General features: G+C 44.4%; 5 protein-coding genes across 11 annotated transcripts; 1 reads left to right on the forward strand and 4 right to left on the reverse strand.

Annotated features, from left to right (window-relative positions):
* Positions 1-223: 223 nt before the first annotated feature.
* On the reverse strand, positions 224-5,180 carry anp32e (acidic (leucine-rich) nuclear phosphoprotein 32 family, member E). 2 transcript variants are annotated; one of them, XM_077589915.1, is made up of 7 exons: positions 4,968-5,180; positions 3,253-3,402; positions 3,045-3,167; positions 2,258-2,423; positions 2,094-2,185; positions 704-758; positions 224-614 (listed from the first exon to the last, which is right to left on the reverse strand). In XM_077589915.1, the coding sequence occupies exons 1-7, from the start codon at positions 5,019-5,021 to the stop codon at positions 532-534; spliced, it is 723 nt and encodes a 240-aa protein (XP_077446041.1). In that variant the 5' UTR covers positions 5,022-5,180; the 3' UTR covers positions 224-531. The 2 variants fall into 2 exon arrangements, with proteins under 2 accessions (XP_077446041.1, XP_077446040.1); XM_077589914.1 differs by having other exon boundaries at positions 2,055-2,185.
* Positions 5,181-5,785: 605 nt separating this feature from the next.
* Positions 5,786-12,223, reverse strand: gabpb2a (GA binding protein transcription factor subunit beta 2a). Of its 2 annotated transcripts, none has more exons than XM_077589902.1 (8): positions 11,933-12,223; positions 10,856-10,963; positions 9,680-9,847; positions 9,410-9,604; positions 9,194-9,347; positions 8,083-8,259; positions 7,895-8,013; positions 5,786-6,965 (listed from the first exon to the last, which is right to left on the reverse strand). In XM_077589902.1, the coding sequence occupies exons 2-8, from the start codon at positions 10,961-10,963 to the stop codon at positions 6,639-6,641; spliced, it is 1,248 nt and encodes a 415-aa protein (XP_077446028.1). In that variant the 5' UTR covers positions 11,933-12,223; the 3' UTR covers positions 5,786-6,638. The 2 variants fall into 2 exon arrangements, with proteins under 2 accessions (XP_077446028.1, XP_077446029.1); XM_077589903.1 differs by lacking the exon at positions 11,933-12,223 and adding an exon at positions 11,172-11,662.
* A 638-nt stretch (positions 12,224-12,861) lies between these two features.
* mllt11 (MLLT11 transcription factor 7 cofactor) lies at positions 12,862-15,051 on the reverse strand. The gene is made up of 4 exons (XM_077589917.1): positions 14,905-15,051; positions 14,304-14,435; positions 13,369-13,511; positions 12,862-13,171 (listed from the first exon to the last, which is right to left on the reverse strand). The coding sequence occupies exons 3-4, from the start codon at positions 13,498-13,500 to the stop codon at positions 13,076-13,078; spliced, it is 228 nt and encodes a 75-aa protein (XP_077446043.1). The 5' UTR covers positions 13,501-13,511; positions 14,304-14,435; positions 14,905-15,051; the 3' UTR covers positions 12,862-13,075.
* bnipl (BCL2 interacting protein like) lies at positions 14,529-25,498 on the reverse strand. 5 transcript variants are annotated; one of them, XM_077589905.1, is made up of 14 exons: positions 25,154-25,498; positions 24,678-24,839; positions 24,416-24,507; positions 23,718-23,910; positions 23,177-23,269; positions 22,768-22,914; positions 22,503-22,697; positions 22,343-22,445; positions 21,510-21,641; positions 21,173-21,259; positions 21,012-21,110; positions 20,929-20,949; positions 16,541-16,670; positions 14,529-15,024 (listed from the first exon to the last, which is right to left on the reverse strand). In XM_077589905.1, exons 4-13 carry the CDS (start codon positions 23,848-23,850, stop codon positions 16,637-16,639), a joined length of 1,044 nt encoding a protein of 347 aa, XP_077446031.1. In that variant the 5' UTR covers positions 23,851-23,910; positions 24,416-24,507; positions 24,678-24,839; positions 25,154-25,498; the 3' UTR covers positions 14,529-15,024; positions 16,541-16,636. The 5 variants fall into 5 exon arrangements, with proteins under 5 accessions (XP_077446031.1, XP_077446030.1, XP_077446033.1 ...); XM_077589904.1 differs by having other exon boundaries at positions 14,529-15,848; XM_077589907.1 differs by lacking the exon at positions 20,929-20,949 and having other exon boundaries at positions 20,950-21,110; positions 25,154-25,497.
* On the forward strand, positions 17,101-19,158 carry cdc42se1 (CDC42 small effector 1). The gene is made up of 4 exons (XM_077589918.1): positions 17,101-17,312; positions 18,254-18,358; positions 18,438-18,509; positions 18,578-19,158. The coding sequence occupies exons 1-3, from the start codon at positions 17,259-17,261 to the stop codon at positions 18,504-18,506; spliced, it is 228 nt and encodes a 75-aa protein (XP_077446044.1). The 5' UTR covers positions 17,101-17,258; the 3' UTR covers positions 18,507-18,509; positions 18,578-19,158.
* Positions 25,499-25,606: the final 108 nt, after the last annotated feature.

Genomic DNA, 25,606 nt, shown 5'->3' on the forward strand with positions numbered 1-25,606 from the left:
GTCCAAAGTTATAGATTAATATTTTTCATTTGCAATATATGAAAAGATTGAGTGAATTTATTTTGCATCTTTTGTAAAAAAAAAAAAAAATAATATAAAAATGTCAACTGGACCTAGAAAAAGTAATTTGAGAATTTAAGAAGTTTTGAAAATCTCCATTTTGTAGGAATTTGGGTTTGATTTTTCTTTTAATTTGTGAAATTTTCCATAGTTTTTCCTATATAAAAAAAAAAACTTTTAGAGTAAAATAATTGTAATATTTTTGAACAATTTGTAGTATTTTGAAAAACTGTCTACATAGAATCAAATAAATTAGTTTTCAGCCAATAATGGAGGATTGCGACTCCTATTTTGGGAAGAAGAAAAAAAAGGGAATTCCCTTGTCAATTCCCATAGAAGACTTTTCTTTTCCCATCTTAATTTGCAGCCCATTGCAACCCTATATGAAGGGGCGGGGTCAGAGAGGCGGGACCAGAGGGGACGACGGAACACACACACCCACGCTCGCTCGCACGCACACATTGGCGACGACTAGTCGTCATCGTCCTCGTCGTCGTCCCCGTCGTCATCCGCGTCTCGCTTCCTCTTCTGTCCCTGAACGTCCGCTCGCTCGTCTACACGGACAAACAAAGTGATTGGTCAGACGGACGGGTCTGCCGGGACTCCGCCCCCCCCCCCTTCCCTCGGACGGCGACGGACTCACCTTCCTCCTCTTCCTCATCGCCGTAATCGTCCTCGTCGTCTTCGTCGTCCTCGTCCTAAGCGCAAAAGGGGCGAGAAGTCAACGAATGGTCGCTGCCGACCTCCGGGTCCAAACGGATTGGACACGGAAGGTATGACTTTTGAATGTCGGCCATGACAAAGTGATTGAAGCTGCTGTCAATGGCAGTGAGAGAGTTAATCAAAATGGCCGGTGAGAATTCAGGGCGGCCATGTTGGTAGGGGCAACGTTCCCATTAAATTTAATGCACTGACATTAAAATGCAGTTATTTCTTATTTCCCAAAACATTATTTAAGATTGATTTTCTTAATTTCAAAGCATCCGCTATTCAACCGGGGGCTACCATTGACGGCGTTAGTCGTCTAATCTATCTGAAAGTGGGAGGGGCTAGCAGCAACGCCTAGCGCCGTCAACAGAAGGTAAAGGGTTAACACAAACGTGTATACACACACACACACACTAACACGAGAACACCTATTGGGGGTTTAGCATGACCACCAGAGCTCATTTCAATAAACTTCCCTAACTTTTAATCATATATATAACAAATGTAGCTAATCAACTAGCACCAGTTACATTTACAAATATAATAAAGTTAAAAATATTTTTTATAATAAGAACATTCTCTTATGTGTTTGAGAAAAAAAATCCTATTTTGTATAAATTAGCAAGATTTTTAATGCTTGGTTGAAAGGCTATCTTAGTAATTGTATACATAATTTGATTTAAAAAAAGATTGTATTTTTTTGTTGAACTATGTTAGAACAAATATAATAGATAAAGAGCTAAAAAATAATTTTCCTACCATACTTTGATCACCAAGAGGAATTGCATTGAATACCCTCGTCACTTGAGGGCACTGAGCTCAGGGGTCAAAGGTCGGGGGCGGCAGAGCCCATTTCATCGGCGCTATCAACTCATTGGCTGCCATGGACAGTAATAAGCGTCCAATTCTCTTTTTTACTGTGAATTTCAATGAGGTCCACTTAGTGCAGATCCAATCCATCTGAGGTGGAAGGCCTGTGACTATGCCTCACGGCGGCCATGTTGGTGGGGGCGAAATTCCCATCCAAGTCATAACTAGCCATCCATCTATAAAAACATCCCACCACTTCAAATGGATTTTGACGTCTACCAGCGACACTCATTTCTGCGTCCGAGCGTCTTTTTCGCTGCGGAATTTAACTCATTTATCGCTATTCAAGTCGATGGCAGCCAACGAGTAAATAAGCGCCGCTCTGGACGTCTTTGTCCGTCACCGACGGCCGGCGTTCTCTGCCGCCCCCGCGCGTGCCGTGGGGGGCGTGAGCGCCCTTTGCCGGCGTTGCCCACCTGCTGCGTGGCCCTCTTCCCACCAACGGTGAGTCCCACCTCTCCTCCCTCCTCGCCGTCCTCGTCGTCGTCTTCATCGTCCTCGTCGTCATAGTCGCCCGTGGGGCCGGCCCCGTCCTCGCCGTCCTCGTCTGGAAAGAGGGGGCCGCGGTTAATAGGGCGTCCGACGGCGGGGGGAGAAAAGGGGCGTCGTCCGGACCCACCTTCGTCGTCGTCGGCCTCAGAGTCGGGCGCCTCGTTTTCCTCCTGGTCGAAGCCGTCCAGGTAGGTGACCTGAGGGAGGAGCTCGAAGACGCTGTCGCGGTAGTCCTCCAACGACGTGATCTCGCAGTTGAGCAGGTCCAGACTCTGAAGGCTCTTCAGGTTTTGCTGGAATGAGGAAAACGTGATCATTTTTCTAGCACTCATTCATTCATTGCACGCCATTGACGGCACTCGGACGTCCTATGTGCCATTTAGATTATGTTATTTTAGTAAATGAATTTTTAAATATGTACTATTTATAACAAAAAAAAATCTACATAAAATTAAGAACCACAACAATTATTAATAAATACAAATACATAATAATGGTAAAATAATACCATTTTTAATGACTTGCTCTATAAAAAGCTAAGTTTCAACTTTCAAATAGTTGTCCACTGAAAGGGTTAATTTTAAAAAGTAGTGTCTTTAATTTGTTTAATACACCTAAAACTTTTTTGTATGAATTAAACAAATGAATGCAACATGAATATTTGCAATACAATAAATTTTAAAAATTACACAAAAACAATTAATATGAACTTGATTTTAAAAACTTCTTTTATTTTTTGGGGAAAAAGTAAATATTATGATATATGATTTTAGCATGGTTCTTAGTTCCAATTCTCATTTCAAGAGCAACAAAACATCGAATCATGTGATTTTAGAGATGAACCAACAAATCAAATCCTCACCAAAATAATCGCTCCTGGGGAAAAAAAAACATATTTGGCGGCAGATACTGACCAACGCCTCCACGTTGCTGAGCTCCTTAATCTTGTTGCTGCTCAGGTTGAGGTAGATGAGGTTGGGACATTTTTCCGACAAGGTCTCGAAAGATCCCGACAGGTTGTTTTCGCTCAGCTCCAACTGGTCGGGACGACATTCGGTGGAGGAACGTTGAGGAAAATGGCCAATGGGGAAGAAGGGACGGACGGTAGGCAACGTGACAAACCTTGCGTAGTTTGGGCAGCGAGGGCATCTTGGCCAGCGAGTTGAGACCGACGTTGATCATGCGGAGGACCTCCAGCTCCACAAACTTGTCGGAGAGGCCTTCCACTTCGCCGCTCAGCGAGCGACTGTTGTTCACCACCATCTCCGCTACCTGTAGTGCAAACAGCCAGCATTTCTTACCAAGACAGACTTTTTTTTTTAAATTATTTATTTAGGAACATGATTTTTAAATTAAATTATTTTTTTAATGCGTTAAAAGTTAATTTTCTAATTATTGTCTCAGTCAAAAGTCAAGTGAGGCTCTTTAAAAAAAATAAATAAATTCATGAAAAAACTTCAATGTTTTTCAGTGTTTCAGAAATCCCATTTCTAAACAAAAAAATGAGTTGAATTTGTATTTTCAAAGTAAATTAATGAAGAAAAAACTTTGGAATTACTTTTTGTCGTTTAATCCAATTAAAAAAACGTAATTTGATTAAAAGAAGAGTTGTTAAATACCTAAACAAAACTTGCATTGTTTATTTGTCCAAGTCATATCATGTCCGACAAAAACTTTCATAGTACTTATTTGTTCTTTAAAAAGTATCTGATTTACTGCGAGAAACAGATGTCCTTTGACCCCCCCCCCCCCCCCCCCCCCCGCGCGCACGCGCACGGCTATACCCCCAGGCCAAGCGCGTGCGCTGGAACACACCAGCGCGCTCGAAGCGCACGCGCACCCTACAAAATGTCTGCCCCTTAAAACAGGACGACGCCACGCGGAGCGTTCCGAACCCGGGGCCGAGTCCGAGTCCGGGCGAAGCTCTCAGCCGCCCGACCCCGCGGCAGTAGCCGAGCTTGAGCTCGGCGAAGTACTCGCAAGGGGCCACCGTCGATAGGTCGGAAGTGGAGCGCGTTAATCCACCATTGAGCGACATCTCGTCCTTCGACTCCTCCATTTTGAGTCGCTAGCGTCACGTTAGCGGTTAGCCGCCCGCCCGAGGGGGCTCGTTCGCCCAACCGCCCGCCCGTCCGCAACTCTAGTTGTACTCGTGACTCGATCGTCGCGTTTCCCAAGTAAGCTCTGGTCCCGCTTTCGCTTCTTTCTTTTACTACGACCAAATAAAGCCAATTCATTTCGGCGCTGTCGCGGAGTCACTTCGCCAGCGTTCATAATGTGGAGGGAAAAAAATGGGGTTCGCCTCCCGTGCCCCTCGCGCCTAAACGGCCACGCACCCCCCGAAAGGTCACCAATGCGCTCGACTTTTAAGCTCCGACGACAACAAGCACACACAAAATGGTAGCGTCCGACGTGACCATGTCGTCGCGAACTGCCTTTTCCCCACACGACGGAAGCCCGCGCTTTAAAGAGATGAAAACACGTTAAATAGCGTAGTGTTCGGCTCCCATTGAAATTTCACGGAGACAAAAAGTGAGCGTTGCTAACAGGGAGGGAATTTTTGAAAAGTTATCGGAAGGGGAAGCCGAGTGGCGGCGGCGGCGGCTTGGGGGAGGAGGGGCAGACGGAGCTCGGTCGTGGCCGCCGAGACTTCCACTCAACCCGGCTAAAGGCTGCTTCATTGCCGCCGTGGCTCCGAGGTTTACTACGAGTTGACCCAGCTACGGTGGAGAGCGGCCGGCCGGTCGGGCAGACGTACTCCTCGCAACGGGGCGACCAGTTCCTTCCACCCGCTCCCCCTCACACTTGACCGCCTTCTTTTCCCCGCGGCCACTGACCTCCGCCGGGTCTCGGTTCCGCAGCTCCACCATAATCCTTTTCTTCATGTCCATGATGAAAAATCAAGTCTGCGGCGACGAGGGAGAGGTCGGGCGCGCAAAGTGTGAAGAAAGTCCCCGGGACAACAACGTCGCTAGCTCGTCTCTGATGGCTGCAGTTTGCTCACTGATCCTCCATGATACCTCGCGTCCTGCCCCCTCCCCTGTGGTTCCGCCCTAAGAGGCAGACGATTGGCCGCTGCCTTGATCCGCGTCGCCCATTGGTTGAAACACGCGTCATTAGACGCTGAGCCGCCTTAATCCAAAGAGCGGGGAGGTCTTGTGTTAACGCCAGTTGTTTGCTTCTCAAATATTCCCTCTCGCCGAGTTTCGACGGATGTATTGTTTCATTCTCGAACGAAAATGTCTTAAAATGACGGAACGGGAGGAGAAACGCTCACGAGCGTCGACATATTCGGTAAAAGAGCTCTTAAACGGCAAGTGGGCGGGTAGAAAATGGCGCTCGTTTGAGGGCGGCTTCTAATTGGGCAAACTGGTCGTCAATCAGGCTACGGCTAGTTTTGAATAAAGTATGTACTACTACGTATAGTACAGTAGTTTAGTTCGTTTTTCGGTAATAAAACACGAGTTTCAAGTGACCCACAAATGCCCCAAAATGAACAGGATGTGACTTGCACTTGGCCCAAATTGAAAAAGTGCCCCTAAATAAACAGAAAATAACCTGTCAAAGTCCCAGAATCAACAGGAAATGACACACATATGCGTACAAAACAAAAGAGCAGGAACTTGGTTGTTAGCCATGATCAAAAACACAAGAAGGAAGTAAACAAATGTTTATAGTCATCAGATTAGCATTGGCAGGTACAGTTAAAAAAATACAGCTTTTTTTATGTACATAGAAAACGGTCGCATTGAAGAAGAGTTGGGAAAAAAAAAACATTAAACCTAAATGATGAAAAAAATGCATTGGTGTATATGAGGGCGGTTCACAATAAAGAGCAAGAATGTAAAAAAAAAAATACAACAAAAAATGATTTGCTTGAGGTGGGAAATAAGTTTGGCAAAGTAGCATTAACTCTTTGAGTGCCGCTAAAAATACAAATCCAGTCTTTTGCTAACAGACACAATTGATTTGAAGCGGCAGGGTGGTTTATTCGCTGCTAACCCTCCCACTACAACTGGACGCTTACCGCCGTCAGTGGCAGCCTCTGGTTGAATAGCGGACGCTTTGATGCTGATGAAATGATCTTTTAAAAATCAATTGATTTCATGCCGATGCATTGACTTTCCCAGTGATGTTGCCTCTACCAACATGGCCGCCCTGGGGCCACGTTGATAGTCTTTCCAGGCGCCTGCTGTGATTTGTAAGGAGTTCATCGTGAGTTTATCACTAGCAGAAGCCCAATCCATTTGAAGTGGGCGTGAACGTTCGCCTCAAATGGATTGGACGTCTCTTGCCGTCAATGAGTTAATAAAAGTCAAATCCCGTTCATGCTACCTCAAAGCTTCCCTCCACCACAGAGTGTTTTGCTAGCTGTTGATTGGATGATTAAAATGATCAATCGTGGTGGGGAATCTTTTGCCAAATATGGCCACCCGTGTACATGTTCCATTGAAGTAATTATATGCTTAAAATGGAAGGGGCGGGGCAAGACTTGTAGACCTGTCCGTTCAGGCACTGGCGCCGGCGGTTTCGCCTCCGCCCGCCGTCTCCACCAGCGTGACGCGACCTTCGTCGCCCTCCATGATGATGCCGCCCTCTTGCAGCACCACCATTTGGCCTTCTTCCTCGACGACGTTGGAGGCGGCGGCGTCGTCTTCGTCGTCGCCGCCGCCCACCACCTCCTCGGGGCTGACGGTGGCGGCGCCGGCCTGGTTCTGGGCCATGGCTTCCAGTTTGATGCGGTACTCCTCGGCCTCCTGCTCTTTGCGCATCAGCTGCTGCCGGTATTCCTGCGCCTTCCTGTTGGCCTCCTGGAGTTGCCGTTGTAGCAGCTCCTGTTTCGAGTACAAAAAAAATCGATATAAATAAAAAAGAAATGTTGCGTAAAAGGCTCATAAAGTTCCCAAGGCAAAGTATGTCTCATTTCTGTCATCGCGGACTACAGAAATGAGCCAATTGTGTTTTTTTTTAATTGACTAAATGATTTGTTATTATTGATTCATTCATTTTCTGTACCGCTTATCCTCACAAAAGTCGCAGGGGGTGCTAGAGCCTATCCCATCCTGGTCTGAGAAACCATACCAGCCAACTATGGGCATCAAGCGGGGGATACCCCGAATTGATGGCCAGCCAATCACAGTGCACAAGAAAATGAAATTAGCTTTTTGTTACTCATGCTTCATTATTTTAGATTTATTATTTTAAATAATTATATAATTATTTGTAGTCACAAATAGATTGACTGGCCACCAATTTGGGGGTACTCGGATGTTTGGTCGACCGGACGTTTGGTCGACCGGGTTGTTACTGTTGAAACTAGCTCTCAAAATTATAATCATGAGAGAGAGAGAGTGAGTTTAATATCTAAATATCTAATATCAAAATATCAACAGTAAACGATCATAATTTGACAGGGAGTGAACCCAGCGACCAAACGTCCGTTCTACCAAACGTCTTTCGACGAAACGTCCGGTCACGGGCCGGTATAGGCACCCCCTGCGACCTTTGTGAGAATAATAAATGTATAACAAAATGATCTTGATTTTTTTTCCTTGTTTAATTATTGATTTAAAATATACATAAATACAAAAAACCCTTAAAATTTTGATTCAATTCACGAATTGAAACAAAACCATTTTTTCATCAACGAAAAAAAACGTGCCTTTTCAAATAAATAAAATCAATATAGCAATAAATTGTCCAAGTCAAATTGGATGGAACATCCATCGCCGTCAATGTCAGCCAATCGAAGAAAGCCACTCACCGTTTCCCCCGTGTCATTGTGATTATTGGCCACCTCCAACTTCCTCTTCCTGGAGGGCGGAGCCTGCGACTCGTCCGTCACTACCTCCTCGGTTACGGTGTTGGCGGGCACCGCCAGCACTGCGTACGACAGAGGCCGTCAAATTACCCGTCAGCGTCGGAGAATCTTTTACTCGCTCGTGCCCTTACTTTGCTGTCCGTGCTGCATGGTGACGAAGAAAGGCTGCGACATCCCCCCGGCGGTCTGCAGGTTGCCGTGTTGGTCGGTGACGATGGTGATGACCCGCTGACCTCCCTCGTTGACCACGGTGGCGTGCTGAATGTTAGGGTCCAGAGCGCTGGCCGCCAACGCTTCCTCCGATTCTCCTGACCCGCGGAAAAATACATGAGAGGCTGATTATCATTGTAGCGTCTTTTTTGCCGCATCTCTTTCGTGTATAACTACTATATCTACGAGGACTGAACGATTTATTCAGACGAGTTTCGACCAGGAAACGCACAACGCGCATGTGCGGGCAAAAAGAGGGCTTTCTGGGTAATGAAGTATACTCGTGCACACAACACTGATAGCCAATGGCACCCTTTCGCAGAATAACACTTCATGACCCACAATCAATACGTGGGTAGGCTGTTATTCCTTCCTTAGCCTGTTAGCTCCCGCGATCGCTCATTCAAGACTACTTCTCGTTGGCAAGTGGTCGTGCGTTATACTATTGTGAGGACATTTGTGTGCATCATTTTGGGAATATTTTGAAGGGAATACAACAGCAAACAGCCCATCGATAGCGAACGTGAGGGTGGAGGCGTGGCAAACCGCTAACCCGGCCAGAACGAAAGTTAAAAAAAACATTTAAAAATTTTGAATTCAGTTTTGTGTAAAGTTACATTAAACGTATGTTTGAGTGTGTCTGTATCTATTAATCCAAGTTAATTTAAATTTGTTTGTTCCATTACGAGTGCGTTGTCGTGGAAAGTCCCCCCGAAACCCCAACCCGGCCCCTCCGTGCATCTCTCTCCCGTCGGCGAAATCCGGCCAATTTTAGTTATATTAAACACATTTTATTACTATTAAACCACTAGTTATGTGTTACTTTGTTAATAGAAGGCGAATTAGAAGAAATAAAACATTTTTTCCAATCCAATATCCTGTTTTTGGTGTTTTTGGTTGGAACGAATGAATTTGTTTTCAGTTCATTTCAATGGGAAACGTTCGCTCAAGTTACGAAAAGCTCGACATACGATCTCAGGATAAGATCTCATGTCGAGGTACCACTGTATAGACCTATTTCATCCAAAGTACCTGCGCTGGCCTTGTTGAGGAGGTCCGCCAGGTTGACCACGCCCCCTTGAAGGGAGGGGATGCCCTGGATGATGAACTGCGCCGTGTTGCCGGTGTTGCCCGACTCCAAGTTCACGCTCACCTGGTTCATGTTCACCTGATTCTGCATGCCCTCCTGAAACCAAACGACGAAAGCCGCGGTGACGGCGCCGAGATCGGCGGCGGCGCGTGACCCACCTGCAGCAACAGCATGAGATCCGCGTTTTGAATATCCACGGCGATGTCCAGCGGCGTCTTGTCAAACTTGCTGAGCGCGTGCACGTCGGCGCCGTGCTTAATGAGCGTCTCCACCACGCCGTGGTGGGCGTGCTGCGCCGCCCAGTGGAGCGCCGTCATCTTCAGCATGTCTTTGGCGTTGATGTCGGCGCCGCTCTGCGGGGAGGAGGGGTATAAACTCCTTTACAAAACCCTCGCCGCTAAAGGGGTCACCTCGGGAAGCTCCCTTACTCTGACCAGAAGCTCCACGATAATGGTGTGCCCCTCGGCGGCCGCCATGTGAAGAGGCGTCCGGTCCACTTTGGTGCGCGCGTCGCGACTGACGCCCGCTCGCAGAAGGACGTCGGCCGTCGAGTAGTGGCCGTGTTGCGCTGCCAGGTGCAGGGGGGACGTCCCTAACTGCGGGGAGACGACGCGTCAAAATCCATATGAAAATAAGACAATTGAATGTGATATCAACACATGCTATTGCAGGATCCAATCCAAATGCATTAAATGCCCATCGCCGTAAAGGCGGCCAAAGTAATATTAAAGCTGTTTCAAAGGTTGTTGATATGTTTGCTTACATACATACAGTGGTACCTCGACATACGATCGTAATCCGTTCCGAGACTGAGATCGTATGTCGAGCTTTTCGTAACTCGAGCAAATGTTTCCCATTGAAAAGAATTGAAAACAAATTAATTCGTTCCACCCCCCTAAAAAAACACCCAAAACAGGATATTGGATTGGGAAAAAAACTTTTTTTTCTTCTAATTCGCCATATATTGACAAAGTAATAAATATGAAGTGGTTTAATAGTAATAAAATGTGTTTAATAGATGTAAAATTAGACGCATTTCGCGGAGGGGAGAGACAACGAACACACAACGATCGCGGGAGCGTCTTTCCTTAGAAAGAATAACAGGAAATGCAATAGCTGAGCTTACCCACGTATTGATTGTGGGTAATGAAGTTTTATTCTGAGAAAGGGTGCCATTGCCTATGGGTCTTGTGTGCACGAGTATACTTCATTACCCAGAAAGCCCTCTTTTTGCCCACGCATGCGCGTTGTGCGTTTTCTGGTCGAAACTCGTCTGAATAAACCGTTCAGTCCTCGTAGATATAGTAGTTATACACGAAAGAGATGCGGCAAAAAAAGAGTGTGCTACACTGATAAACAGCCTCTCATGTCATGGCCACCTGGCTTGGTCGCATTTCGAAATTTTAATCGTATCGCGAGCATGTTGTATGACGAGGTACCACTGCATATACTATTAAGTGTTAATATGCTAGAGTAGAGCAAGGTCAATGTAAAAACAGGAGATTTTTAAAGCCGCTCTGGTCTGTCTATCATCATCAATAACAGCTAATGAGTTGAAAGTCATGTGGGTTGAGAAAAAGGTTCAAATGGAATTTTTGACTCACCCAGTCAGTGGTAAAGGGCGCTCCGTTGGCCATCAGGTTGCGCACCTCATCGTCCAGACCTTTTCGCGCCGCCTCCAGCAGACGCTTACCAAGGTCCACCAACGACATCTGATAAAAATTGGACATTAATACATATCAGTTATTTGTTTTATACTATGCCGTTTATGAAAACAGGGTTTAGCTCGATCAGTGCCAATAACAAAACAAGTGGTGAACAAGAATCCAACTGCCATCGTGTTATCAATCACAATTTTTCTTAATATAAGGTATGCTTTAGGCCCCCTTTTTAATGTCAAAAGTCATTGTCGTGACTTACCAACACTTTGTATTTACTCAGTGGACATGGAAATGTTGTGGATGTTTAGTCATCCAAAGGTATAACAAGAACGAGAAAAATAGCGCCCTCTAACGGGATACTTCATTTTGAATTTGAGGGGATAGGCGCGTCTAAATTAGATTTTTAATAATAGTCCCTAGCAAGTAGAAAAATCGATAATGGACAAGTAAATAAAACACGAGGCAACTTGTTTAAAAAACTCGTGTATGTTCCATTTAAGAAAAGACACTTTGATGCGAAAAGTTAGCAACGAAGCTAACGGGTGGCCGCGTCCGATAATGGAAGCCGCCCTTCCACCATGTTGCGCGGTTGCGAAAGACGAAGCTTTTCTACCGGGCCGAGTAGCCATTTTACCCGCCCTGCGAACAGAAAAGACTCCGCCATGTGCCACGTATCCCCCTCAGCACTTGTGTTTTTTATTGTATTTATTAAACAAATCAGCAATATCTGTTTACACAGCTCCTAACACGAACTGTAGGACGGACAGGAAACCGTTTGATATAAAGTTGTTGGTTTTCCGGGGGAAGTCAGAGAGAAATTTCCTATTTTACACGGCGAGAAAAAACTACTTCCACATCCGGTTAACTAGCTTTTCTTGAAGCGAGCGCGCAACCTCTGCGCGCTTTAGAGACGTTTTCTGGCGATTATTCCAAACCACGACATGGTCCGATAAGTCGACCTTAGCTAGAGAAGAGCGGAAAACGAGTTTTGATGCTCCACAATGAAGACGAATGACTTACCGCGTCCAGGTTGGTTGTCAGCCACACGGTGGCTGTGGTTGCTAATGTTAGCAACGTAGCGAGCTAAGAGAAACAAATGGTTCCGTTCGCGAGGGCTTCGTGGGACTTTAACGCACTGTTCGGAGTGGAATTAAATGAATATCGTGCAAATATTAGCGGCCACTGTCCAAATGTTGAGCTTTGGGCGCCACCACCGCATGCTTTGAATCCGCCAAATTGTTTACTGGGCAAAGTAAGGAGGACGGCTGGTACATGCCCGGATGTTGTGAGGCTGGCCCCCAAATTAAGAGTGAACAGATTTTCCAGTTCTCGCGTTAATGAATAAATCATTGTGTAAAATAATTTACAACGGCAGTGAATACATGTTATAATTATTGAGGGCTAATTTTTAAACAATAAATATAGGATATCTAGGGTAGTAGAGCTTTGCTTGGTTTTACGTTGAAATTCACTGGCAGGAAGTGTACAGGACAACTTTGTCTAACTTGAAGGTGCTCGCTAGGCTGTTAGCAGTTAGCCTTAACAAGCCACTAGCAAGTAGCGTCAGGCATATTTTTCCAAGGTTTTGCCCAATTTGGTCTTTTAGGTGACAAGCAGATTTTAAAAGTGGCCGTTTTCCTTGTAAGGGTTATTCAGTGGTTATTTTATTTTTACTGAAGCAATACGTATAGTTAATTGCAAGTTAACTCGGTGGGCGGGCTTTCTTTGCTCATGAACTGACTGCAGATCAGTTTCTCCCAATTTCTGATGTAAGGAGACAAAATGGACGCTCTAAAAGCTGATCTCAGACCTGCTGTTATGGCGCATACATTATTTAGCTGTACGACTGAAATGTTGACACTGCGAAATTAAAACGTTAATTTTCTGTTCAAGTAATGTTCTCATGTTTGTACACTTGGAAATGACTAATAAAAATAGTAAAAATCCTGTGGCCTTGCACATTTCTTTATTATCCACTGATTAATAGTTGCTTTTAGGTAGTACATTCAAAAGACGAGTCCTGCTCAGTATTAGCAGTAAATAAATAGAACAATTTAAAATATATCCATAAGGAAGCCAACTTTGGATTCCAAATTATAAATAAAAATAAAGTGACAGAAGCAGAGTGCCTTTCAAAACACATGCGGGGTCAGAGAGAAGAGTTCAGAGCAGCAGGTTGAAGTCAGCCAGTAGCGCATCCACGTTGGCGATGGGCTCCCTCCAATAGTTGAACGATGAAAACTCACTCAGCTCCTCCTCCTGGCAACACACATCGGGGTCATTTAACCCGCAATAGACGTCCAATCCCTTTTGGATTGTATCACAATGCCACCGAGTGGGAATCAAACCCAAACTGCCCATACAAAGGTCAGGAGGAATAACAACTACACTATCAGGTGGCACCCACTTTCCATATTTTACGTGTAAAATGTTCAACTTTAGCCCTGCCCACTTACCTTCCGATCTGGTCCAATGGGCTCATCGCCGGCGCCGACCAAGCCCACCTCGAGCAGCTCAGACAGGTCCAACGCCGGGATGGGTTGCCTCCAGAACAGAAAGGAATCGTACTGGCTGCTTCGCTTGTCCATCGTGATTGGCCCTAGAACACACAGTGAATTTCCGTGATTGGTCAACAAATATTTAGAGCGCATGTGTTAAAGTGGCGGCCCGGGGGCCAAATCTGGCCCGCCGCATCATGCGGGAGAACATGCAAATTCCACACAGTGAGGACTCACCTGGGATCAAACCCATCTTTTGCTTTATGCTTTACAGTCCACTTTAAAGAGATCATAGTGAACTCGCTTCAGCCAATGACAGCAATAGACGTCTAATCTGGTACTCACTGATCAAGTGTCAATGCCATTGCCGGCGATACACGTCCAATTACTTTGGACTCTGAGGGATTCTGATTCCTGAGCGACTCCATTAAAATGTAATTGAATAGCTAGCTTTCCCAGTCAAACAGGATTGGACGTTTATCACTGTTAATGGCTGTACATGTTCATTTCCGAAACGACATTATAGCGGTTTAAAATAGTCTTGCTGATACGTTGCCTTAGTTTGGAAATATTAATATGCTCAAATGACGTTGCGGTTATGTAAAAACAGTACATTTTTAAAGCAAGTCTGTCAATTGGCGTCCATTTTTGTGCTGCTCATGAGGCGTTGGCCAGCACCGAGAATTTGAAGCATTTCCACAAAAATACAAAAAAATAAGCATTCACATTTCATCATAGCAACGGGAAAAAAACATTTTGATGTTAATAAAACGAACACAATATCGGGAGATTTTTTTTTCGTGTCCCCCCAGGGGATAATGGTTTTTAGAGGATTTTTTTAAAGGTTAAAAGGCAATATATAAGCAAATTTCTGATTAAAATGGTAAACTCGCCTGTTTGCAAGGTACAAATGTTTTTGACAATCCAGTCTTTGTTCGGGTGCCGATGAAGATGATGCAAACGAAGACGAGGGGAGATGCTGCAGGTTGAGGAGAAAATCCACGTGCGGCTGCGTCAAGACGTTACTTCCGGGGAAAGCATTTCAAAACAAAAGTCATGTTAAGCTTGGATGGGTGCTAGTTTTCTTAAATATGAACCATGAAGGACGAAATATGCTATTTAGATTTGCGCATTTGTGCTTTTAATTTTAATTTGGGAAAGAAAATCTGGCAGCAATCAGTAAAAGTGACCCAAATATTGTTTTAAATCAACTTTAAACATTTCCACACATTTACTCTGAAAATTACATTACTCGCTAATCAATATCATTAGTAGTTGTTTTTTACATGACAAAAAAGTCACTTGTGTGGGTGACAATCATCAGATTATTATTGCAAATGGATTGGACGTCCATTGCCGTCAATAAGAATGAGTTAATGTGGAGAAATCGGTGGAAAAATAAATAAAAACATGACAAGCTCGAGCTAAATTGTGATGATGCGCCTTGATTATGTCCACATGAAATGGCGACGTCACTGACGAGTTTTTGTGCACCTGCTGCGGTAATGGCAAAACGTCGGCAGGGGGCGACGTCGGCCTCACTAGCTTCGTTTCTTCACCCAGAAGGGAGGGTGGGAGGAAAGAAGGCGGGACTTCCTGCTTGGGGGGCCGCGCCTCAAAAAGACAAAAAAAAAAGAGGGGAAAAAAAACTCTAGTCTATTTCGTCAAACCCGAGTCGGCGAAAGACGCGACGAGACGATTTAGACGAAGACGTCGAGCAAGTTTTAGCTTCCGTTTGCTTTCCAACGAGTAAGGTGAGCTTGTAGTTTTTCATTTAATGGGATTTTCTCTATCTATCCGGAAGGTGTCAAAGTTCAAATGCGAAGGCATACGTTTAAGGGCGTTAATGATTGACAGCTGCTCGTTTTGCAGGTCTCAGATCAGTTTCGTGGTCACTCGCCGAAGTCTTTTGTTTACAAAATGTCATCACTGGGGAGGGGTCAAAGTTCGACCTAATTTGGGGAATGGGTTCAAATTGTTGAAGTAAAATAATGACCATATTTGGGGGGAAAGGGCGGGGCAATTACGTCATTCGGGAAGGGTTGCAAATTGTGTAGCTTTTCTAAAACATTTTAGCTTAATAAATCATTCTTTAAAGATGATCGAACGTTATCAGAATCGACATTTTAAAACTCATAACGGATTAATCCATCCAACATTTAAGTACTACTTTCCAATTGGCTAATCAATGACAAAGCGATGCTCACAATCCTTCCCTATTGTTGACTGTTGCCATGGACACAATGACTTTAAAACTTTCCTCACGCTCGGGAACAGGAAGTGAGTTGGCACACTGGCGATGACGTTTCTGCTTGAACTTTGACCTCCGTGTTTGTGATTGTGTAATCGAGCGCTTTTAACCTTGGCGTGGCCGAAGGCTGCTTCACAATGATTCCTTTCAGGCCATTCTACATTTCTGGAATATTGAAGGAATCTTCCTAGGAGGAGACTAGGTCTTAATTTGCTGGCCGCCATTGACGCAATAGACCAAGGGTCGGGAACCTTTTTTGACGAAGAGAGCCACAAACAATTCATATTTTCAAATGTTATTCCTTGTGAGCCATACTACCAATTTAAAAGTCAAAATACATACATGTAAACGAGTGCCTTTTCAATTTTTTTTGTAACTTCACCACTTTTAAAGTGGAAAAAGTGCATTCCAGAAGAGTCTACTGCAAAAAAATGAAGATTAAAGCAAAAAAAATGAAGATTAAAGCAAAAAAAATGAAGATTAAAGCAGTTCTAAATGTAATATCTCAGTTCTGTCAACAGTGATTTCCATATTTTAGCTCACAGGTTAGCAAAGAGCCAGATGCACCCATCAAAAGAGCCACATGTGGCTCCCGAGCCATAGGTTCCCTACCCCTGCAATAGACGTTTGATCCATTCAGGCTAGAATTTTGCCTTTCAAATTTTGAATTTCAATGTCCATTAATTGCTTTAGAGGGGACCATCGCCCCTACCAACATGGCCGCCTCGAAGTACGACGGTGGCTGCCGGGCCTCCCCATTCCAAATGCATTAACCGTTAACCGCAGCTATTGCCTGCTAACGTGTTAGCTTAGTTTTACCGTGCCAAAACAAACTACGTTCTATATAGGGACGATTTTAAGAATCAAGGCGATGATCACCTGAGCCCCGAGCACTCGTCACGGCCCCGCGGCGTTTTCCCGTGGAACATTCCTGTCGTGGAGCATGAAGCTGCATGTTGCCGGCGCATTCCTGTTTTATCGCAGGGCTCGCGAACGCCGCCGACACGCACTGGAAAAGACAAATGGGGACAACAGACAGAAAGCAAGGACTAAAAATAAGTACTAACCTCGTATTATTCCCAAAGAGTTAATATAACAACATACCTGTCAACCTCTGCCGATAACTGCCCTTATAAATGATTATGATTCAATCCCTTACAAACCCCCCAAAAACCTTACAAACACCGTACGACTCGTCGTACGGTGTTTGTAAGGTTTTTGGGGGGTTTGTAAGGGGAATCATAATCATTTATAAGGGCAGTTATCGGCAGAGGTTGACAGGTATGTGTCAGTATATTTTGAATTAATGATCGGATTGACCGTGCAATTAATCGCAGTAGATCTAAAATCGCCAACCTCTTTAAAAAAAATCACCAAAAACAGTGAATTGTATAAAAGAGCTAATATTAGAATTGCAGTCTTTTAAGTAAAGCAAGTCATGTGCAACTTTTGTTTTTGTATTTGCAGGTCCAATGCTGGCCAAAAGTCATCTGTGAGGATAACGCTGTTTAACCCCCGCGTCTAAATGTCCCCGCATTAGCCGCCGACCGCAGTCCCGTGTCCCGACCAGCAGGGCGGCAGCAAAGCGAAGGCGGGTATGAGCGAATTCTGGCACAAGATGGCCTGCTGCGTCAATGCCAAAGCGCCACCGGTGAGACACGAGCACGCCACACCGCGATCCTAACCAACTTTAATCGTTCATCGATGGGGATAAACGTCCAATCTGTTCGAAATAGGAGGGTCGGCCGTCTAGCACCATCAAAACCCCCTATGCTTTTATTTTTAGACTTTGTTTTTTTGCGCCATTGTTAGACCGCAACAATGATGACCTCACTCAGGAAAGTTGAACTCCTTGGTGTTGCCGGGCGGAAAAAAGAAAACTGCCTTTCCTTTCACGACTGGTCATCACGACTTGCGGATAGGTTACAAAACGACTGGAAAGTCATTTAAGGTGTTCGTTTTAGACAAATTTGTTTTTACATCAGCACACTTTGTTAAATCACCACATCATACACAACACTCAAATTGAGCAAATGCAAACAGCTTTTTAGAAATAAACTCTTTGTGATTGGATGATCGCTGCCAGGCATCCCAGGCCAAATGGATTGGACACCTGGTGCCGTTAATGGTAATGAAAACTGGTCATTTAATGCTAAGCATCAATTTAGTTGGATTTTTAAGGCAGTGAGTGAGTTAACATAGGTATCATTTTTTTTAAATTGCTTTAGAAATTGATTTTTTTAAAACTCCAAATGAATTCAAGATGCATTTGCTGTCACTAGTTTGTCCGTTTATCTCCACTCTCCTTAAACATCGCAGTTAATCCGCTTAAATCAGTTTAAAATCTTGCCAAGGATGCTAAGAAGCTTCTGGATCGTCATTTTACACGCGATTAGCTTTAGCATTAGCATCCGGCCATTGCCAAATGTTTTGTTTCTTCATTCCCAAACATTGCGTTGCAGTGACTCAGACGGCGTGACGCAGGTTTGATTTTTATCTGGTGACGTAAGGTGTTGAAACATTTTGGGAAGTTATTCCTCGCTTGTCGCCGCACGTTCACCTGTTTTTGTTTTTTTTGCTTGCGCCTCGTAGAAGAAGAGGAGGCGACGAATCGACCGCAGCATGATCGGCGAGCCCACAAACTTTATCCACCTGACGCACATCGGTTCGGGAGAAATGGCCGACGGATTTCAGCCGGTAAGGAACGACGTCGCGGCGTCGCGGGCCAACCGGCGACGGCCGACTGAGCGTTGTGTCATTTTTTTTTGCGTTTCAGTCGGGCTTGGTTCAGGAGCAGATGAGGTCCAAATGTCCAAACGGCAACGGCAGAAACAGTCTTTTATAGCCGGTAAAGGACGTCGGATTTTCTTTATCGCTTAATTTTGGCTGAGGCTTTCCGAATGCTATTCGCGCCAGGTGTCTTGACGTTCTCGGTCGTCGCGTTTCGGCCGTCCACCGGGGGCGCCGTTCTCCCTACGCCAAAGACGCCCTCCGATTGGACCGACACGCGAGGAGACGCTTTAGCCAAGAGACAAAATGGCGTCGCCGCTCGAGGACCAAATGCAGGTGACGTGACTGGTCTCCGTTACCCACGATCCCTTTCTTCACGCCGCCTTTTTGGAACGTTTTGCCCTACGTGACCTCACATTCTGATGGATGGAAGGGCTTCCTGATCACGTGACCGCTCGCCGACTCGTCATTGGATCGTTTTGTTGAGCTGGCTGCTCACGAGATCGCCAAGGATGCTAACGCTACAAAAACTTTCTTATTTTTCCCTATCAAGTCGGAAAGACAATTTAGTGTTTTATAGAAAAAAAATTTCAATGTGTCGGCACATTTTCAATTCAAGTGAACTTTGACCTCAAGGGAAGCTCAGGGTGACCTTCAGATCACGTGACATCACACACATGTTGACGTACGTATAGCTTCACGCAAGCACACACTAAGCTCCGCCTACTGGTTATGTAACTGATGAATAAAGACCATGCTTCCTTCCAGCTTTTATTCTGAAACGAGTCTGTGCCACATGCTAGTGTGTCTGTTTTGTGTATTGTTTTTAGGACATTTGTTATGATTACACCATGTGTGTGTCTGAGTCTATATTTTGTCTGTGTGTGTGTATGTGTGTGTCTGTCCACTTGTCTTTGTGTGTATATTTTGTGTGTCCTATAGCTACGTGCATTTTGTGCATGGGTTAGTGTGTCTTTGTCCATTTGTGTGTATGTTTATGTGCATGAATTTGTCCAGTTGTGTGTGTATTTTTTTATCATTTTTGTTTGAATGTGGATAGAAATTTGTGTTTGGACATTTTGGTGTGTGTTGTGGGCAGATTTTGTTATATTTTTGGTCAACGTCCAACTTACATGTTTGCATGTGTGTATGCCAATACGTATTTTCTGTGTTCATTTTTGTGTTTGATTATATTTTTTTGTACCTGGGTCATATTTTGTGTGTCTTGAGTATGTGTGTGATGATTATGTCTTGTGTCTATGGGTATATTTTGGCCAATTTATGTGTGACTGTACTTCTGGGTGTGTGCACTTTTTTCATTAGTAACAGCTGGGCATAAGGCAAAGATGTTGTAATAATGTGTGTGGGCGATGGTGACATCAGAGAACACGTCAATACTTTTAAAGTGGCTTTTAAGGTCAAATTTGGGGACACGTTCCAGTGGAGAAATGTATAACAAATTCTGAAGTCGTTCAAGTGTGTGTGTGCGTGTTGCCGTGGCAACACAGGCATAGGAAAAAGTCCCAAAAATAATGCAAGTGATGTCATCAGCGGCTAGGCTAGCATTTCATGTGGATGGAGATGCTTTGTTGGGGCTTCCTGTTGATGGAATTTCCTCAGCAGACCTGCCTGCCTGCCTGCCTGACTGACTTCCTTCCTGAGCGTGTGTGTGTGCTGTTTTCCTGTGCTATGAATGGTGCCAGTGTTTCCTGTCTTGTCATAAACATGAGGAAGGTGTGGGCCAATTCATTCACTTCTACTCGTCAAAGCTTCCATTCAAAATGGAGGAAAAAAGGCTGGAGTTTAGTGGAAGGCCATTGACTTTCAATTCATTTGGAACCGGGAGGGTTAGCAGCGAATGAACTAGATCAAAGTGGCGGCCCGAGGGCCAAATCTGGCCCGCCGCATCATTTTGTGTGGCCCGGGAAAGTAAATCATCAGTGCCGACTTTCTGTTTTAGGATCAAATTAAAATGAAGAGTATAGATGTGTATTAAATTTCCTGATTTCCCCCCTTTTAAATCATTAATTGTCATTTTTTAATCCATTTTTTCTGTGTTCTTAGTTCAAAAATCATTTTGTAAAATCTAAAAATATATTTAAAAAAGCTCAAAATCTAAATATTATATCTAAAATGGTCTGGCCCACGTGAAATCAAGTCTGACACCCCTGAACTAGATGGATTGGACATCTATTGCCTCAATGGCAATAATAAACGATACCGTTCCGAATGGGAAATGTAGTTATAACATGAGCACATTTTAATAAACCTGATTTTTTTTAATTTCGGGGTATTTCTGTGTCACTTTCTACTAATTTTGTGTCATTTCTGGGTCACCATTGTCAATGGGACATTCCCAGGTCATTTTTTTGTTTATTTCCTATTGATAGCTAGCTTTAAAATCTAGCATCTTAGCGTAGCGTTGCATGTGTAAATGGCGCGAATTTAACAATCCAACGAATAAGAATGACCAAGTTTATTGTGTAAGTATTAGAAAGATCCCTGTTGCAAGCTTCCCGTTTGGACTGGTCGCTCACCTGGACAGATTGTCATCATACCTGAAGGACAGACACCTCGGGGTCACGGTCGCGACGTGACGGTCTTCCCGCCGGCGACTTACGTTGCGACGCATTGGGGTATCTGCATGTGCTCGGTGGGCAGGATAGCGGAAAGTTCCCGAAGGCTGCTGACAAACTGCAGCTTCCTGCTGAACTTTGAACTGAGGACAAAAGACCACAGGAGGTCAGTTGGCGGGTTCCTCCGGGAAGACGACGAGCTCACCTGATGAAGGGTTTGATGATGGTGATAAGCGCTTTAATCGTCCAAGTGGGATGAACCACAAAAACACCTTTCAGATTCTTCCTCAACCTGCACGCATACCAAGAAAAGTGGAATCATGCATGGAATGAGTTGAAACAGATTGGACGTCTAACGCCGTCAATGGGAGACCGACTAAACACATTAACAGCACTACAAAATGGCGGAGTCGCTATGTAAGACGTGAGTATGAACGGGGAGAGTTCTTGACCACTTCAAGGTGTTTAAACGGGACTATGCACCCTCTGGTGGCCAAAGTGAGGTAATGCAGGCAAGTGAACGTGTACGTGTGTTAGTTGACCTCCAGGCGATGGTGTGGTAGCATTCCTTGAGCCAGCCAATCCCTGGAAGTTTCTCCTTATGGCCACCAGCGCAAAGATAAACAATGACGTAGTTTTCGCACACCATCAGTTCCAGCGTGCCCACCAAATATCTTAAAGAGACAAACATGAAAAAAAAAAAACTGAACACATAAACAAAGGCATCACTTGCGTGTGTGGGAAGGGAGGGGCATTCATTTTTTCCCCCTAATCCTATTTTTAAGGTTTATAAATTCTATTAAAGTTTTGTTATTGTAGTTTGTTTTTTATCCTTCTGTGCAATAACTTCGGGTTGTGCAATAACAATGTGGAATATTTTAGATTATGCAACATTTTAGAATTTACCTTGCCAGGATGTTCCTTTTAATATTTTTATATTACTTTTTTTTTACTTAGAAGATGCACTTTGTGGAGTAGCACCACCAATTTCGTTATACACAGCTGTGTAGGATGACAATAAAGGCTTTTGATTTGATTGTTTGTGATATTTTTTCGCGGGGTGCCGGAGCTTATCCAACTAATTACGGGCACACGGTTCCCATTCAAGTGCAGGGCACAATAGGACAACCATCAATAATCAAATTGTTTATTATTATTTTCTCCAAATGTCTTTTCTTTTCAATTCAATCATTTTTGTTAGTTGTTTTTAACATAAAGTCCATTTTCCCATTCACTCACAGCACTGATAAATTAGATGGGGTTGCAATTAGGAAGATTGCCTGCCCCTAGCAATATGGCCGCCATGAGACCACGTCTAGCGCCGTCAATGGCAGTTGACGAGTCAACGGGATGAAATCCTTTTGATTCCACTTACCGGAATAGGTTGTCCATCACATAGTGATAATTTTCCAACGTACTCTCGGGCAGGTAACAAGAGGAGAAGACGATAATGTCGTTCATCCCGTCGCCGTGGTAACCTGAGGAGACAGAAGTGTTTGGGGTCCACCGCATGAAACGCGTGCCGACCCGCCTACCTCCGTGCGACAGGACCCTTAGGTACGGCTCCAGAACGCTCATGTTGACGCGTCCGTCGGACGGCGCCGGTCCGGCCGAGAAAGAGCGCCACCTGATGCCCTGGCCGTCCACCACGTCCTCGCGCTCCAGGGCGCTCGGAACCGCTGGCTCCTCCTCCTCCTCCTCCGCGGTGAAGCCGCGATCGGCTGGGTCGTCTGCGCACGACAAATAAGATTTGGTGGAAAGAGTTAGCGAGACGTGTGGCGGCGGCCGGCGACCACTCGCCTTCCAGATCCAGGCCGTCGACGGGGAAGCGCAAGGACTCGCTGTCCGAGGGCGTGTCGATGGCGTCCAGGTCAAAGTCGGGACCGTCGTCGTCTCCCGTTGACGGCGAGAGAAACGCCGAGTGGAAGTCGCTGGATTCGCTGCGACCTGAATCACGTCCACGTCATATCGTTTGTCTTTAACGTAACTGAATTCCGTCATTACACAGCTGAATTCAATTTGTCTCTGTGATTTCAGTCAGGAATAAAGAAATATTATCAAAATTGCTGTGTTTGTAAATGTTTGTATTATAAAAATGTTACTACATATTAGGGTCGTGAGGTCAAAGGACTCAAGGACAAATGAAGTTAGCCTGCTGGTCAGATTTGATTTTTTTGTTTGTTTGTTTGTTTTGTTGTGTAGTTGTTACCTAAAGAGACGCTTAGTGTCGGTGCCACCAGAATTTTTCTGGTCTTCGTTCCTCCTTGGCCACATGGCGCCAGCGCCAGAGTGACAGGACGCTCTGTGGACAGGAAGTGATGTCACATACATTGTAAACAAACAAACAAAAATTCAATTCATGGTGTTCCATACCTGTCAACCTCTGCCGATAACTGCCCTTATAAATGATTATTGATTCCCCTTGCAAACCCCCCAAAAACCTTACAAACACCGTACGACGAGTCGTACGGTGTTTGTAAGGTTTTTGGGGGGTTTGTAAGGGGAATCAATAATCATTTATAAGGGCAGTTATCGGCAGAGGTTGACAGGTATGGTGTTCTGTGTGAATTCTAAAGTAGTCATTGACATATTTTATTTGAACTGTAATGCCTTAGTCATCTATGTTAACTCAGTGACAGTGACAGGTGTCCAATCGATTTAAAATGGGAGGGCTGATAGGGAAGTCAAATGGACGTCTACTAGTGATAAACTGGATGAATGAATACATTTTTAATATTAACTGAAATGACCTGCTGTGACAGCGGAAGAGCCGTCTAATGACAAATCACTTGTGTGATGTTCTTCTTCCTCTATGGCAGCCTCCTCTTCCTCACAAGACAAAGAATATAGGTCAAAACGTCCAAAAAGTGCAAATGTGCACATTATACTAACCGGGCAAGTCACAGTCCGCTGTTGCCGTGGCGACGTTGCATTCTTTGGTGTCTGTAGACAAACAAAAATTTTGAGATGCTAGCAATAATAGTATAATACTTTCTTAGTACTAACTCATTAGTGGCAGTTTAGCCCTCAATGCCTGAATTGATCTCATTTCACCTCATTTTCTGAACCGCTTTATCCTCACTAAGGTCGCGGGGGTGCTGGAGCCTATCCCAGCTGACTTCAGGCCAGAGGCAGGTAACACCCTGAATTGGTGGCCAGCCAATCGCAGGGCGCCTGAATTTATATTTAATAAATATACATTTTAAAAAGTGTCAATTAAAAAAAAGCGGATATAGAAGTACAAATCATTATGTGAAAATAGTCATTCTTAAAAATATACATATATTCATGAAGAAAAGTTATTTGGAGAGGATAAATTCATACTATTTTCACATACTTATATCCTTTAAAATTACATTTACCCATCATGGGATTTCAACACTGTCAATGGAGGGCAAAGAGTTAAATAGTGCGGGTTTCGGAATTTTTTCTCGCACGGATCGCGTACCTATTGAAGCGGCTTGGGAGGAAGATGAGAAGGTCACGTGACCCACAGCTTCACTCGACCTGCGGCTTGTCGTCACGGCTGCCATGTTGTCTCTGCGCGTACACACACATTTGCGTCACGTTCGTTTTGTCAGGTGTACTCTCGCCCATCTTTTACCCATAGTAACATGCGAGTCTTCAACAGAACATGAACAGACTCAAACATTCGTACACACTCACACACAAACACACGCTGTAACAAGTAAAAGTAATAATCACGCAACTGCTGGTCTTGACTCTTCCGTCAGTCAGACGGGAACCTGCCGCTCCACCTGATGACATCATCACTGGGTGGACTCTGACTCCTCACCTGTGCGAGGGCGGTGGTGGGAGGGGCCTGTTTTCCTCCTGACGCATTTGTAAATATCGGCCAGGTTAGACGCCTCCTTGGAGGAAGTAGAAGAAAGGAGAAGTTGGCTCAAGATGGAAAGTCCTAAAATGGTCACAGGGCAGCCAAATTGGTAGGGGCAACGTGCCCATTCAAGTCCCTGGCATTGTCCACAAATATTTCGGGGAATTCATTGAGCACCGGTTTGTCAAGTAATAGACATTCCTCAGTTGCATAAGTGTTGAAATATGAATCATAATGGGAAAAAATGCATTTACAAAAACCACACAGTGCCTTCTAATCACAATGTTAACAGTACAAGTGTGAATTTTAGTCATTTACAAATGGAGAAAGTCACATTAATTTACTTACAGTATATTTAATTGGATCTCAGACCTCCTACACTTGTCCATTTTATAAAAACGTTTATTATAAACGACTGTTTGTGCGCATGTAGTTATACTATACACCAGGAGGGCGAGACGTGATACTCAGTTTAGTTGCGACTTATATTTACTACTATGTTTACGAAGGCCTCACTTATTAGCGAAAATAACCCAAACAACTAAAGTTAAAATACTAGCTATCCTAAGTTACACAAACTAAGTAACTCTCACTAACTAGGAGAGTTGTCGTTGTGCATAAGTGCCAATAAAATGCTTCTTTGTGGATTTGAAGACAAAATGGGAACGCTATGTTGCTGCCATGCTAACAGAAATGCTACTTCCGGTAGTGAACACTACAAGAGTTATTAAATGGCCGCTACCTTTTCGTGAACACTAATGACCAGCTGTGAATTATTTTATAATGAGTTTCTTGTATTTT

Source organism: Stigmatopora argus, chromosome 21 (assembly GCF_051989625.1).
Source record: "Stigmatopora argus isolate UIUO_Sarg chromosome 21, RoL_Sarg_1.0, whole genome shotgun sequence".
Classification (NCBI taxonomy): domain Eukaryota; kingdom Metazoa; phylum Chordata; class Actinopteri; order Syngnathiformes; family Syngnathidae; genus Stigmatopora; species Stigmatopora argus.